Source organism: Schistocerca nitens, chromosome 6 (assembly GCF_023898315.1).
Source record: "Schistocerca nitens isolate TAMUIC-IGC-003100 chromosome 6, iqSchNite1.1, whole genome shotgun sequence".
NCBI classification, from domain to species: domain Eukaryota; kingdom Metazoa; phylum Arthropoda; class Insecta; order Orthoptera; family Acrididae; genus Schistocerca; species Schistocerca nitens.
In genome coordinates, this window is record NC_064619.1 from 51,623,884 (window position 1) to 51,637,754 (window position 13,871).

Sequence of the window (13,871 nt, forward strand, 5' to 3'; positions counted from 1 at the left end):
TATACTGAAGTTTGATGTCATAAAGGTCTATTAACTGTGAAATTTTCAGATTTTTACCTGGTCTCCCAACAAATATATCTCGGGCCACAAAATGGAAAAATTAAAAAAAAATTTATTTTTTAAAGTGTAAGCTGCTAACCAGTGATACTCTATCAAAAGTAACTATAGTATACAGTGTAATAGCAGAAAAAATATTAAAGCTGAGAAATTACTCTTTCTTTGGAAAACTACTGTTCAAAAATTGAGTTTTTTTAATTTGTGGCTAATAACTTTGAACTATTAAAAATATATTAAATAATACATTCAGCTAAGTGATAATGAAGTTAATTTGTAGCCCAGAGTTTGTTGAACTAAATGCATCTGATCTGAATGGCTTAGGACAATCCACTACTGAATAATTGTAAAAAATGTAGATGCTTGCAAATAGGAAAAAACACATGCGGCCTGGAACAAATATGGCCACCATTTCAAAATAATAAACTATAAATTTTTTTAAAAATATTTTTGTGACTACTGAACAATAGGGAATTCACCCAGCAAATATAAAATTTTTCTGAGATGGTCAAGCAACCAGTGCTGGACCACTTGGTAAGGATTGACCCACATGTAAGAGGCAGGTGCTGTAAATTGTCCCACCAGTGCAGTATTTAAATGACCAGCTTCGACGTGGCAGTTGTCAACGGCGGTGAGCCTAAACTCACATAGGTTTGAGAATCAGTTATGTCACTGCAGCACCTGCGTTGACTTGTAGCCATATCGCTTGGTGAAAAAAAATTAGCTTGAGAAACAACTTAGGGGAAGTCACAAGTATTGGAATCACACAATTTATGCCCATGTCCATATCCTGAGCAGTCATCAGCGAATGACACACAGAAGTGATATGGCCTTTCTTCTGGTGAGCATTACACATAGCTCAGTGCTTAGGACATGCTGAATGTTTCTGCTGGGTAAGACAGAAAGGACAAGACGAAAACAGAGAATGCTGATGCTGGTGCTGTGACGGTTGCAGCTGCTTGGCCCAGCCTTGGTCAGCTTGGCACTGGACCCACATGTTTACCGCTGCCACGTCCACTTCCTTGTGCGAGTTATCCATCGTCCTACTGGGCACGTCGTGTGACACTATTGCCACATCACATCACACTTCAGTTTGGTCGCCCAGTGGAACAGTATCCTGTCTGTTAATGGAAGCCCCAGAAACTTAAGATGATGGTGCTATTTGCAGGGTTTTCACGGAGTAAAGCCTTCTGATGGATGCACTTCTGTTTTCGGAGCTAAACATATAATTTTGTCGCACTCTACAGTGTCTGTAGAAGAGTAGTTATGGGCATCAGTAACAAATTGACACTTACAGCTAAGGCCATAAAGTTCGACTGGCCAGGCCCTGTACGACTGGTTTGGTTTCTTGCGGCATTGATAGAATTCAACTCGCCCCACTATGACATGCATTTGTTTGTAATTGGACGATAAATTGCACATGTGATCAAAAGTAGGAGCTGCCAGTTCTTAGGAAGGGGTAAGCTGATGCAGTAAATGACACACTTTAGGCAGAATCCATGAAAGGAAGAAGACTCTGCACAAATTCAAATCTTCACACCACAAGCCAAAAGATACTGTCGGAGTTCCTTTTTTGGAAACATCCCAATCCTCGGCTGAATCATCACATTGAGGGAATGTGGGTGGATGGACCGGTGGAACAGTACCCTGTCTGTTAAGGGAAGTCAAGAAAGTGGTCACAGCCAAAGTAAGCGTGGCATCCATAATTAATAAATCTCATGAAACCGCACTTCAAGATTGCACATGGGGAAACCATTCCAAACTCATTGCCAATCATGTAGCTACATAGTACATGAGACTGGTTCAAGTAACACAAATATGGCTGTATTCACGGAGCACTTAACAGTAATAGAAAACATACTCCTGTAGATTCTCATGTAACAACACGAAGTACACTGATGTGGACGGCACACTGGAAGGACATAAAAGAGGGCTCAGTTAGCGCTGCATTGTGCGTGTATATATCAGTGAGTTGCTGGCAGACGTTGCAGTGGAGACCTCACCGTGCGAACATCTGCCACTGGTGGCCACCAGTGGCCGGGCTGCGCTAATACAGTTGACAGGTGAACAAACATGGACGTGCGGTGACACCACACTCGGCGCACTTGACATTCACATGCACTAGTGCACGATATGACAAATGTATATTGGAAAAGAAAAATTAACAAGAGCATGTGATACTGTTCACTAATGAAATATTTGATATGTAAAAGGGAGGGAGGAAAGAGTCTCAAATCATGATCATTTCTTGAGAGAAAACTGAAAAACCATTGTGAAAGCTAGGATGGTATCGTGATGGTCACTCTTGTTTTTTTCCTTTCAACCTCTAAATGAAATGAAGTAGGTTTTTCATATGAAGTAGGTTTTTCATTTCAGTGAATGTCATGTTCACACTTTGTTAAAATACAACACAATAGAGAGGGAGGGGAAATAAAGATAATGACCAAAAAGCAAAGGGAAATGTAGTATGGCAGTGGGAATGACGTATGATTGAGCAGCCCGCATATCTAAAACTTTAGAGCACTGCACCTGGGGATTGAGCTCTCTCTCTCTCTCTCTCTCTCTCTCTCTCTCTCTCTCTCTCAAACACACACACACACACACACACACACACACACACACACACACGGTACTGTGGTAGAATGAAGGCAATGAAGGCCATTGTCAAGTGCTGCAATGTATTTTCTATAGTAAACTGAGTGATAGTTCAGTATTTTTTCAGGATGTCTGTGAGTGTCAGTTCTCTTGTCCACTTAAAATTGTATGTCTCTATGTTATGTGTATACAGTTTGTAACTCTTTTGTGATTTGGTATGTGCTCATGAGTAAAAGCATACTGAAGATTGTCATGACCAATTAAAAAGCCGGCCGGAGTGGCCGAGCAGTTCTAGGCGCTACAGTCTGGAACCGCGCTGCTGCTACGGTCGCAGGTTCGAATCCTGCCTCGGGCATGGATGTGTGTGATGTCCTTAGGTTAGTTAGGTTTAAGTAGTTCTAAGTTCTAGGGGACTGATGACCTCAGAAGTTAAGTCCCATAGTGCTCAGAGCCATTTGAACCATTTTGAACCAATTAAAAATAAATCAGAGTTTGCTTTTATTAAGCAAATACCGAATCAGCATTTTAGCTTGTGTTTTGTAATTTTGAAAGACAAACGAAAGACAAACTATCAGTTGTATTCAGCACCTCTATGCTGGACAACTGCGGAGCTCAAACAGCATGCATGACTACAAACATAATTACAAAGACACATGAATCTTCACACAAAATTCAGTTTGTCATCTATGCTCATGCATTTGTGTAACTGGTGCACATTGTTTTCATGTTTGTTTTGCTTTCTTTGTTGTTTAGGATGTTGCAAAATTGGGCTTTTGTACATGAGCAATCATTTTGGACTGTTGAAAGAGTACGTGCTTATATTTCTTCAGTTCCAAAAGTAAGTTGAGATAGTGTCGTTGTCTCATTGTATTATGTATCATACTCATGTACATTATTTTTGAATACCTTTTCAATGTATTTAATTGAAAGATGAAGATGTGAATGATGGCTGTATAATTTGGGGGAAAGGGAGAAGGATATTAATTGTGATGTGTGGATGATTTAATATAGGAGGTAAACTTGTAGTCTGTGTTCTTTCTAGTTTTGCCTTAATTCTAGACAATGCTAGATACTAAGTTCTGGACGTAAGCAAAACAGTTATACTCTGTAACATTCCTCCAACATTTGTACTTAAAGTAATGGTGGTTTGTAATACATTTTTGTATCCTGTTTCTCCTTTTCAACCTTAACCCCTCTATCTCTCTCTGCTTCCTGATGAAGATACATTAGTGCCAAAAGCTAGTGTAATGTAATTAGTTTTACTCTTATGTCTCTGTACTGGCAGTATAAACATTTAACCTCCTGACTGTAAGTACTAGCAGGCAATTCACTCTCATATTTGTTAGTTTTCTTGATAGAGCTTTCCATTGTTACAAATATAATGGTTGTAGAGTGAGCTAATCGTGATCTGCAACATTAGATCCCATTGAAGTAAACATTACTACCTTATTAACTGTTGAGTTACACAGAATATTCAACATGATTAGTCCTGTGAATTGTGGATATAGGTACTTTGTGAAAGAGTTTTAAATGTGCTCTTGTCAGCTTGAATGTGACTTCCAGTTGTTGGAAACTAACTTAGACAATATTTTAAAGGACTGATTTTGTAGGCCTAAGAAAGTGTCTGCAATTTAAAGTTCTGGAGGTAGGTGAAGACAGAAAATAATTTTTATAGCACCTCTCTTTTTAAATATTTTACTCCAAAATATAATCATCAAATTATGCATACTTACCCAAAACCATGCGAGGTGGCGCAGTGGTTAGACACTGGACTCACATTCGGGAGGACGACAGTTCAATCCCGCGTCCGGCCATCCTGATTTAGGTTTTCCGTGATTTCCCTAAATCGCTCCAGGCAAATGCCGGGATGGTTCCTTTCAAAGGGCACGGCCGACTTCCTTCCCCGTCCTTCCCTAATCCGATGAGACCGATGACCTCGCTGTCTGGTCTCCTTCCCCAAACCAACCAACCAACTTACCTAAAATTGCTCACTGAGATTTTCAGTGACATCATGTTGAAAACCCCAAGAAAGGTGGCACAATCTACATCTACATGGTTACTCTGCAATTCACACTTAAGTGCCTGACAGAGGGTTCATCGAACCATTTTCATAATACTTCTGTACCATTCCACTCTCGAATGGCACGTGGGAAAAAGAAACATCTAAATCTTCCCGTTCGAGCTCTGGTTTCTCTTATTTTATTATGATGATCATTTCTCCCTGTGTAGGTGGGTGTCAACAAAATATTTACGCATTTGGAAGAGAAAGTTGGTGATTGAAATTTCGTAAATAGATCTCACCGCAAAGAAAACCGCCTTTGTTTCAGTGACTGCCACCTCAACTCGCGTATCGTATCAGTGACACTCTCACCCCTATTGCGCGATAACACGAAATGAGCTGCCCTTCTTTGCACTTTTTCGATGTCCTCTGTCAATCCTACCTGGTAAGGATCCTATACCACGCAGCAATATTCCAGCAGAGGATGGACAAGTGTAATGTAGGCTGTCTCTTTAGTGGGTTTGACGCATCTTCTAAGTTTTCTGCCAACAAAGCGCAGTCTTTGTGTCGCCTTCCCCACAATATTATCTATGTGGTCTTTCCAATTTAAGTTGCTCGTAATTGGTAATTCCTAGGTATTTAGTCGAATTGACAGCCCTTAGATTTGTGCGATTTATTGTAGATTTGTGCGATTTATCGTATACCCAAAATTTATCTGATTTCTTTTAGTACCCATGTGGATGACCTTGCACTTTTCTTTATTTAGTGCTAATGGCCACTTTTCGCACCATACAGAAATTCTCTCTAGATCATTTTGTAATTGGAATTGATCGTCTGATGATTTTACTAGACAGTAAATTACAGTGTCATCTGCAAACAATCTAAGGGGGCTGCTCCAATTATCACCTAGATCATTTATATAAATCAGGAACAGCAGAGGGCCTATGACACTACCTTATGGAACGCCAGATATCACTTCTGTTCTACTCGATGATTTACCGTCTATCACTACGAACTGTGACCTCTCTGAGAGGAAATCAAGAATCCAGTCACACAACTGAGACGGTACTCCATATGCACGCAATTTGATTAATAGTCACTTGTGACGAACAGTATCAAAAGCCTTCTGGAAATCCAGGAATATGGAATCGATCTGAGATCCCTTGTCGACAGCACTCATTACTTCATGGGAATAAAGATCTAGCTGTGTTGCCTAAAAATGATATTTTCTGAATCTGTGTTGGTTATGTATCAATAAGTCATTTTCTTCAAGGTGATTCATAATGTTAGAGTACAGTATATGCTCCAAAATCCTATTGCAAATTGAGGTCAGTGATATGGGTCTGTAATTCAGTCGGTTACTCCTATCTCCCTTCTTGAATATTGGTGTGACCTGTGCTACTTTCCAGTCTTTAGGAACAGACCTTTCGTGAAGTGAGCGGTTGTATATGATAGCTAAGAAAGGCGCTATTGTGTCTGCATACTCTGAGAGGAAACTGATTGGTATACCATCTGGACCGGGAGACTTGCCTTTCTTAAGTGATTTGAGTTGTTTCGCAACACCTAAGATATTTACTTTTATGTCACTCTTGCTAACAGCTGTTCTGGTTTTGAATTCTGGAATATTTACTTCGTCCTCTTTCGTGAAGGAATTACGGAAAACTGTATTTAGTAACTCCGCTTTAGTGGCACCATCATCGGTAACATTTCCATCACTATTGCGCAGTGATGGTATTGACTGGTTTTTGTCACTGGTGTACTTTACATACGACCAGAATCTCTTTGGGTTTTCTACCATATTTTGAGACAATATTTCATTGTAGAAACTATTAAAAGCATCTCGCATTGATGTTCGCACTAAATTTCGAGCTTCCATGAAACTTAGCCAGTCTTGGGGATTTTGTGTTCTTCTGAATTTGGCATGCTTTTTTCGTTGCTTCTGCAACAGTGTTCTGACATGTTTTGTATACCATGGTGGATCAGTCCCGTCTCTTATTAACTTATGTGGTATGAATTTGTCTATTGCTGTTGATACTGCATCTTTGAATTTGAGCCATATCTGGTCTACACTTACATAATTAGCTTGGAAGGAATGGAGACTCTCTCTTAGGACGGCATCAAGCGAATTTTTATCTGCTGTTTTAAATAAATATATTTTGCGTTTATTTTTAGTGGTTTTGAGCCTCGCTACAATGTCCTTGTGTTCACTAATCCTTGTATCCGTCATGACGCTCTCTATTAGATCAGGATTATTTGTGGCTGAGAGGTAAAGTGTGTTTTTGTAACCACTTACAATTAGTATGGGCTCATGAACTAATTGTTCAAAGTAATTCTCAGAGAAAGCATTTAGTACAATTTCAGAAGATGTTTTCTGTCTACTACCGGCTTTGAACATGTATTTTCGCCAACAAATCGAGGGTAGATTTAAGTCTCCACCAATTATAACTGTATGAGTGGGGTACTTATTTGTAATGAGATTCAAGTTTTCTTTGAAGCGTTCAGCTATTATATCATCTGAGTCAGGGGGTCGGTAGGAGGAGCCAAATATTATCTTCGGTCGGCTGTTGAGTATAACCTCTACTCATAGTAATTCACAGGAACTATCTATTTCAACTTCACTACAAGGTAAACTACTACCAACAGACACAAACACACCACCACCTACTTTATTTAATCTATCCTTTCTGAACACGGTTTGCGTCTCTGTAAAAATTTCGGCAGAATTTATCTCCAGCTTTAGCCAGCTTTCTGTTCGTATAACGATTTCAGCTTCACTGCTTTCTATCAGCGCTTGAAGCTCTGGTACTTTTCCAACACAGCTACAACAATTTACAACTACTATACCGACTGTTGCTTGGTCGATTCTTGTCGTTTCTTTGCCCTGTTCCCTTTGAGACTGGACCCCTTTTTGATCTTTCCCAAGACTGTCTAACCTAAAAAAACCACCCAGTACACACCACACAGCCCCTGCTACCCCTGTAGTGGACACCTGACCTATTTAGCGGAACCCGAAACCCCACCACCCTATGGCGCAAATCGAGGAATCTGCAGCCTACATGGTCACAGAAACGCCTGAGCCTCTGATTCAGACCCTCCACTCGGCTCTGTACCAAAGGTCCAGTCAGTCCTGTCGACGTTGCTGCAGATGGTGGCTGCACCCTGTACCCTTCATGGCATCCGGAAGGACCCTTTCCACATCTTGGATGACTCCCCCCGGTATGCACACAGAGTGCACATTGGCTTTCCTCCCGTCTGTAGCTGCCATATCCCTAAGGGGCTCCATCACCCGCCTAACATTGGAGCTCCCAATGACAAATAATCCCACCCTCTGAGCTTGTCCAGATCTCTCAGGATGACCGGCCACTGCCGCAACAGGCGAAGCCGCCCTTGTTGGCTCAGAAGTACTTTCAGCAGTGGGCAGCACCTCAAACCTGTTACGGAGGCATAAGGGTACAGCCTTGCGGTCAGCACCGACTTTTGCCTTCCGCCCAGGGATTCGTGACCCAGCCACGGTTCACCAACCAATCACTGTCAGGCAAGTGTCGACCGGCAGGGGCGTCCGAATCCGAGGGCGCGGTGGCATCAGAGATCCCAGGTGATGCTACAGGTTCCAGAGGTGCCAAAGCGATCGCCTCGTGTGTCCCAGTGTCACTGTGGCCCAGGGCAACAGCCTGGAGCCTGTCGACCACAGCTAACACAACTTCCAGCTGTTTACGGACGGTGGCCAATTCCCCCTGAATCCGTACACAACAGGCACAGTCTCTATCCATCACTAACAATTTTTTTCCTCTCTTCTATCTCACAAGCCGTTCAAAACAAACAGATGACTGATGAATATGCAAATTTATCCTATTCAGGTACTAAAACACGATGCTGCAACTCTCAAATACTATAATAAGCCCAAAATTTATGAATTAAACTATGCAAGTATCTAAAAACTCGCAAAGAAATTAAGAATTAAACTATGAAACAAATAAGTGAGCTCAGAGTACAACTTGCTGCTGGCTGCTGCTTATCCAATGGCGGCAGGGAGCTCACTGGTTGTGACCAACCGACACTGGCCGTTCAAAACAAAAACAGATGACTGACGACTATGCGAATTTACACCACTCAGGTACTAAAACGCGATGCTGCAACTCTCAAATACTGTAATACGCCTGAAATTTATGAATTAAACTATGCAAATACCCAAAAACACGCAAAGAAATTAAGAATCAAACTATGAAACAAATAAGGGAGCTCAGAGTACGACTTGCTGCTGGATGCTGCTTATCCACAATAGTAAGACACTAGAATAGCATTTGGGAGGATGGTGGTTCCAGACCCCATTCAGCCATCCACATTAGGTTTTCTGTGCAGTCTACAAATCTGTTATGGGTTGCTGGGATGCTTCCTTTGAAAAGGACATGGCTGACTTTCCTCTGTGCCCCCCCCCCCCCCCCCCCCATCTCAATTACTGTCTCTTACTGACAGCTATGGGTAGAGGTCGGCGCGGATAAGAAAAGTGCAATGAAATGAACAACCTTAGTTGCTTACAGGCGTTGCGTTGACGTACGCCAACGGGGACAGATGAAAATGTGTGCCCCGACCGGGACTCGAACCCGGGATCTCCTGCTTACATGGCAGACGCTCTATCCATCTGGTGGTAGACAGTGGGCAGGTTTGCCACCCAGAGAGCACTTCACAGGCCACACAAAAGACATGGTCGTGGAAACGGATTAGGCGCGGGTCTCTTGGGTCGTAGCCAGAGGCTGAGGACAACAGACATCCGCTCTACCTGGGCCCTGCAAGATTCCAAGAATGTCAACAGACTTAAAGTTTTCAACTAACATTGCAACATACGTACTGGGCAGATGCCTTGCTCATTATCCACAGATGACCTGCGGATATCCGCGCCGGTCGCGATTTTATCCACCAAGTAACAAATACCGCGGATATCCACAGATATATCCGCAGATATCTGCATCCGCGCAGACCTCTAGCTATGGGTTATCAGGTTTGGTGAACAGTGCAGTGGAATATCTGAGACCAGTCTTTAAAAATAACTTCAGTAAAATGGAAATGACACACACATCTCCCAGAGAAGTAGCATCCATCATAAAATCCTTAAAATCTAAGTGTTCTAGTGGGTATGATAACATATCAATGAAGTTAATCAAAGAGTGCTCATGCGAGTTGAGTTGTATCTTAAGTTATTTGTGTAATCAATCTCCTATCATCGGAACATTTCCAGACTGGCTAAAATATGGTGAAGTTAAGCCTCTTTACAAGAAGGGGGATAAAGAGATACCATCAAATTATTGACCAATTTCACTATTGTCAGCTATCTCAAAAATATTTGAAAAGGTTGCATTCAAGTGGCTCCTTCAGCATCTGACTGCAAATAATATATTGTCCAGGTCAGAGTTTGGATTTCTTGAGGGTTCTGATATAGAGAAAACTGTTTTTGCTTACAGTGAGAGTGTACTTAATTTATTAGATAATAAATTAGAGGCTACTGGCAATTTCTGTGACCTGTCAAAAGCCTTTGACAGTGTGAACCACACCATTCTCTTAAGTAAATTAGAATATTATGGTGTCACCAGTAGTGCTGCGAAATGGTTTGAGTCTTATCTAACAGGAAACAAAAGGTGTCATTGCGAAATACGTGTACAGTAAGCAGTCACTCTTCATCTGACTGGGAATTAATTATATGTGGTGTTCCTCAAGGTTCCATCTCGGGTCCATTGCTTTTTCTTGTGTACATTAATTACCTCTTGTCTCTTACATTGCCAGATGCTAAGTTTGTTTTGTTTGCAGATGATACAAACATTGCAATAAGTAGCAAGCCAAGTACAAATTTAGAAATAGGTGCTAATCAAATTTTCACTGGCATTAATAAATGGTTTAAAGCTAATTCACTCTCATTAAACTTTGAAAAGACCTACTATAAGCAGTTCAGAACCTGTAAGAGGTTTCCTTCCAGCATGTGTATAACATATGAAGACATGCAGATCGAAGAGGGACTACAACTCGATAATAAATTTAGTTGGGAAGGGCATACCACAAAACTGCTTAAGCAGTTGCGAAAATATGTGCCAAAACACTAGACAAAATGCACCTGATGACAAATGAGACACATCCAGTATATTGTGAACAGTAATGGTCCTATCATACTTGAGTTGCATCAGATACTACATACATCAAAGAAAAGTTTTGCATCACCCCAGTTCCCAGAACTCCTGAAGATACATGTTGACTGTGGATATTGTATCACAGACACAGTCCCTTTGACTGTTCAGAGATGTCACTAAACCGCCCAAAGATGTAAACAACCATGCAGGAGCAGCGCTTATTAGATGTAGGGGGTCCGACAGCCGATCAATACCAGGAAGGAGGTAATCGGCTCATGTTGTCTGAAGTTCAACCATGCGTAGACGGTCAATACTGCAGTGCGATCGCGTCCACATTGTTACTTTGTGCCAGAAAGGGCTCTCAGCAAGGGAAGTGTCCAGGCATTTCGGAGTGAACCAAATCGATGTTGTTCAAACATGGAGGAGACACAGAGAGACAGGAACTGTCGATGACATGCCCAACGGCTACTACTGCAGTGAGTGACTGCTACCTACTGATTATGGCTTGGAGGATCCCTGACAGCAACGCCACCATGTTGAATAATGCTTTTTGTGCAGCCACAGGACGCCGTGTTATGACTTAAACTGTGCGCAATAGGCTGCATGATGCGCAATTTCGCTCCCAACGTCCATGACGAGGTCCATCTTTGCAACCACGACACCATGCAGCGCGGTACAGATGGGCCCAACAATATGCCGAATGGCCCGCTCAGGATTGGCATCATGTTCTAACATTCTAAAGACTTAAAGTGTGAATGTGAATCTGGGTTATATTGGATTATTCCCCAAAACCACCTTCCACTTCTTTATGAGGTGACTTAAACTTGGAACTTGCAGCCACTCTTCTTTACGTTAGCCAGCTGCTGGAAACCCTCTTTACTTCTTCTCCATCGACTAATGCTAGGTACAGGAATTTTTAGGCCCTTTCTACTTATGAAATAAGTAGACATACAAACTTTACTTTTCGTCAATTAACGATGTATTTGACCTCCATACACAATAAAACTCTCACTTTCCACATAAATTTGTAACTTCCTGTAAGTCTTTTGTGCAGCAGAACGTCAGAAACAAATTGGGTTACAATTAAAAGAAAGTTGCCTTAGATACCATAACTTCTCTTAACATGAATCAGAAAATAAGTCTTGCCTATGGCAAGGTTATGTCAAGAGTTTTTGAGTTCTTTCTCAACTGTCCTTGTTTTAATAACAGTAGTCAATGACACAATAAGCACAGAGCTGCATATAAACTCCATGGTTCTTCCTTACACATTCACTAAACCATTTATGGATTGCCCAAGAGGTAGTTGTCGGTGCCGTTCGTCCGCTGCTTCTACTTTCTTCCCGTGACTGATTTTAAATCTGCACACACAAACATGTGACGTGCAGTAGGTAGGATTCTACCACCCACACTCATATCCAGAATATTGTGTGTTTGAGATGGTAGAAGGCTGAGTGCTTCCAGAATTTACACAGAAATTTTCAAATCACTACAAAGTTCTCTTCACCGATGAGTGTCGAATATGCCTTCAACCAGACAGTTGTCGGAGACGTGTTTGGAGGCAACCTGGTCAGGCTGAATGCCCTAAGACGCACTGTCCAGCGAGTGCACCAAGGTGGAGATTCCCTGCTGTTTTTGGGTGGCATTATGTGGGGCTGACGTATACCGCTGGTGGTCATGGAAGGCACCATAATGGCTTTACGATATGTGAATGCCATCCTTCAACTGATAGTGCAGCCATATCGGCAGCATATTGGCGAGGCATTTGTCTTCATGGACGACAATTCGTGCCCCCATTGTGCATATCTTATGAATGGCTTCCTTCAGAATAACAACATGCCTCTACTAGAGTGGCCAGCAAGTTCTCCAGACATGAACTCTGTTGAACATGCTTGGGGTAGATTGAAAAGGGCTGTTTATGAACGATGTGACCCATCAACCACTCTGAGGGATCTACGCTGAATCGCTGTTGAGGGGTTGGACAGTCTGGACCAACAGTGCCTTGTAGAACTTGTGGATAGTATGCCATGAGGAATACAGGCATGCATCAGTGCAAGAGGATGTGCTACTGGGTATTAGAGGTACCGGTATTTACAGCAATCTTGACCACCACCTCTGAAGGTCTCACTGTATGGTGGTGCAACATGCAATGTGTGGTTTTCATGAGCAATAAAACAGGCAGAAATGATGTTTATGTTTATCTCTTTTTCCAATTTTCTGTACAGCTTCCGGAGCTCTCGGAACCAAGGTGATGCAAAACTTTATTTGAAGTGTGTATTTTCATTTCTGATGATGTCTGTACAGTAAGAATGATGTGATGAGTTCTATTTGATAGGAAGTCTTCAATTCACATATCTGTCTCGGTATTCTATAAGCAAGTATTTTGTTTACCTTGTGAGTATATGAATGTGTACTGAACACTTGCCAGATGGCAATAAACACAGCATCAACCTGGACCCTACTATTTACAGCATTCTGGATCTTATGAATAAACTGAACAAGCTGAGTTTTACATCATCATTGAACATCAGAACTGTGATTTCTGTTGTGCCTCAAATATCAGTGAGTTATTGTTAATATCCAAGAGTGCGAACCATTGAGAAGTTTCTTGCCAAACAGAGGCTCCTATATATTAGTGGAAAGCTTAGAGTTGTAGAAGTACACATGAGAAAGTGACTGTCATGTTAAGAAGACAAATCTTCAAGAAGACACAGTCACAAACAGAAGATGATACAAACACTAGCTTTGAAAGTCACAGGTTGATTTACCTTGGAAAACAGAAGAAAGTTTTTGTATGGGCAAGACAATTCTTAGATTAAGTCACAAAGCTATCAGAAAAGTGGATTGAGACAACAGCACAGGACAAAATGGAAATCAAGAAATACGTCAGTATTTCGTTCTTTATCACATATGCAAACTTTTTTTTCCCTTATTCATTCATGTCTTAGATATAACAGCATCTATGTAGTTGTCATGCATAAGAATATATTAAGCAAATTCAGGGGCAATGAACATTGTTTTGTTGATGTCTTTCTTGTAGTTTATACCTGAAACCTAGTTTATACCATACACTTTTTCTGATGTTTGAACAAATACCATACTCTTCTGCAATC

The 13,871-nt window shown here is 41.4% G+C and overlaps 1 protein-coding gene across 8 annotated transcripts in view; it reads left to right on the top strand.

Annotated features, from left to right (window-relative positions):
- LOC126262725 (alpha-N-acetylglucosaminidase) overlaps positions 1-13,871 on the top strand; it is a 367,572-nt gene that overhangs the window by 128,499 nt on the left and 225,202 nt on the right. For 6 of the 8 annotated variants that reach the window (XM_049959519.1, XM_049959518.1, XM_049959521.1 and 3 more), the window contains exon 9: positions 3,403-3,487. The exons of the other annotated variants lie outside the window; for them this stretch is intronic. In XM_049959519.1, the coding sequence (XP_049815476.1) occupies positions 3,403-3,487 (85 nt within the window). The remainder of the gene's footprint in view (positions 1-3,402; positions 3,488-13,871) is intronic. 8 annotated transcript variants of the gene reach the window in all.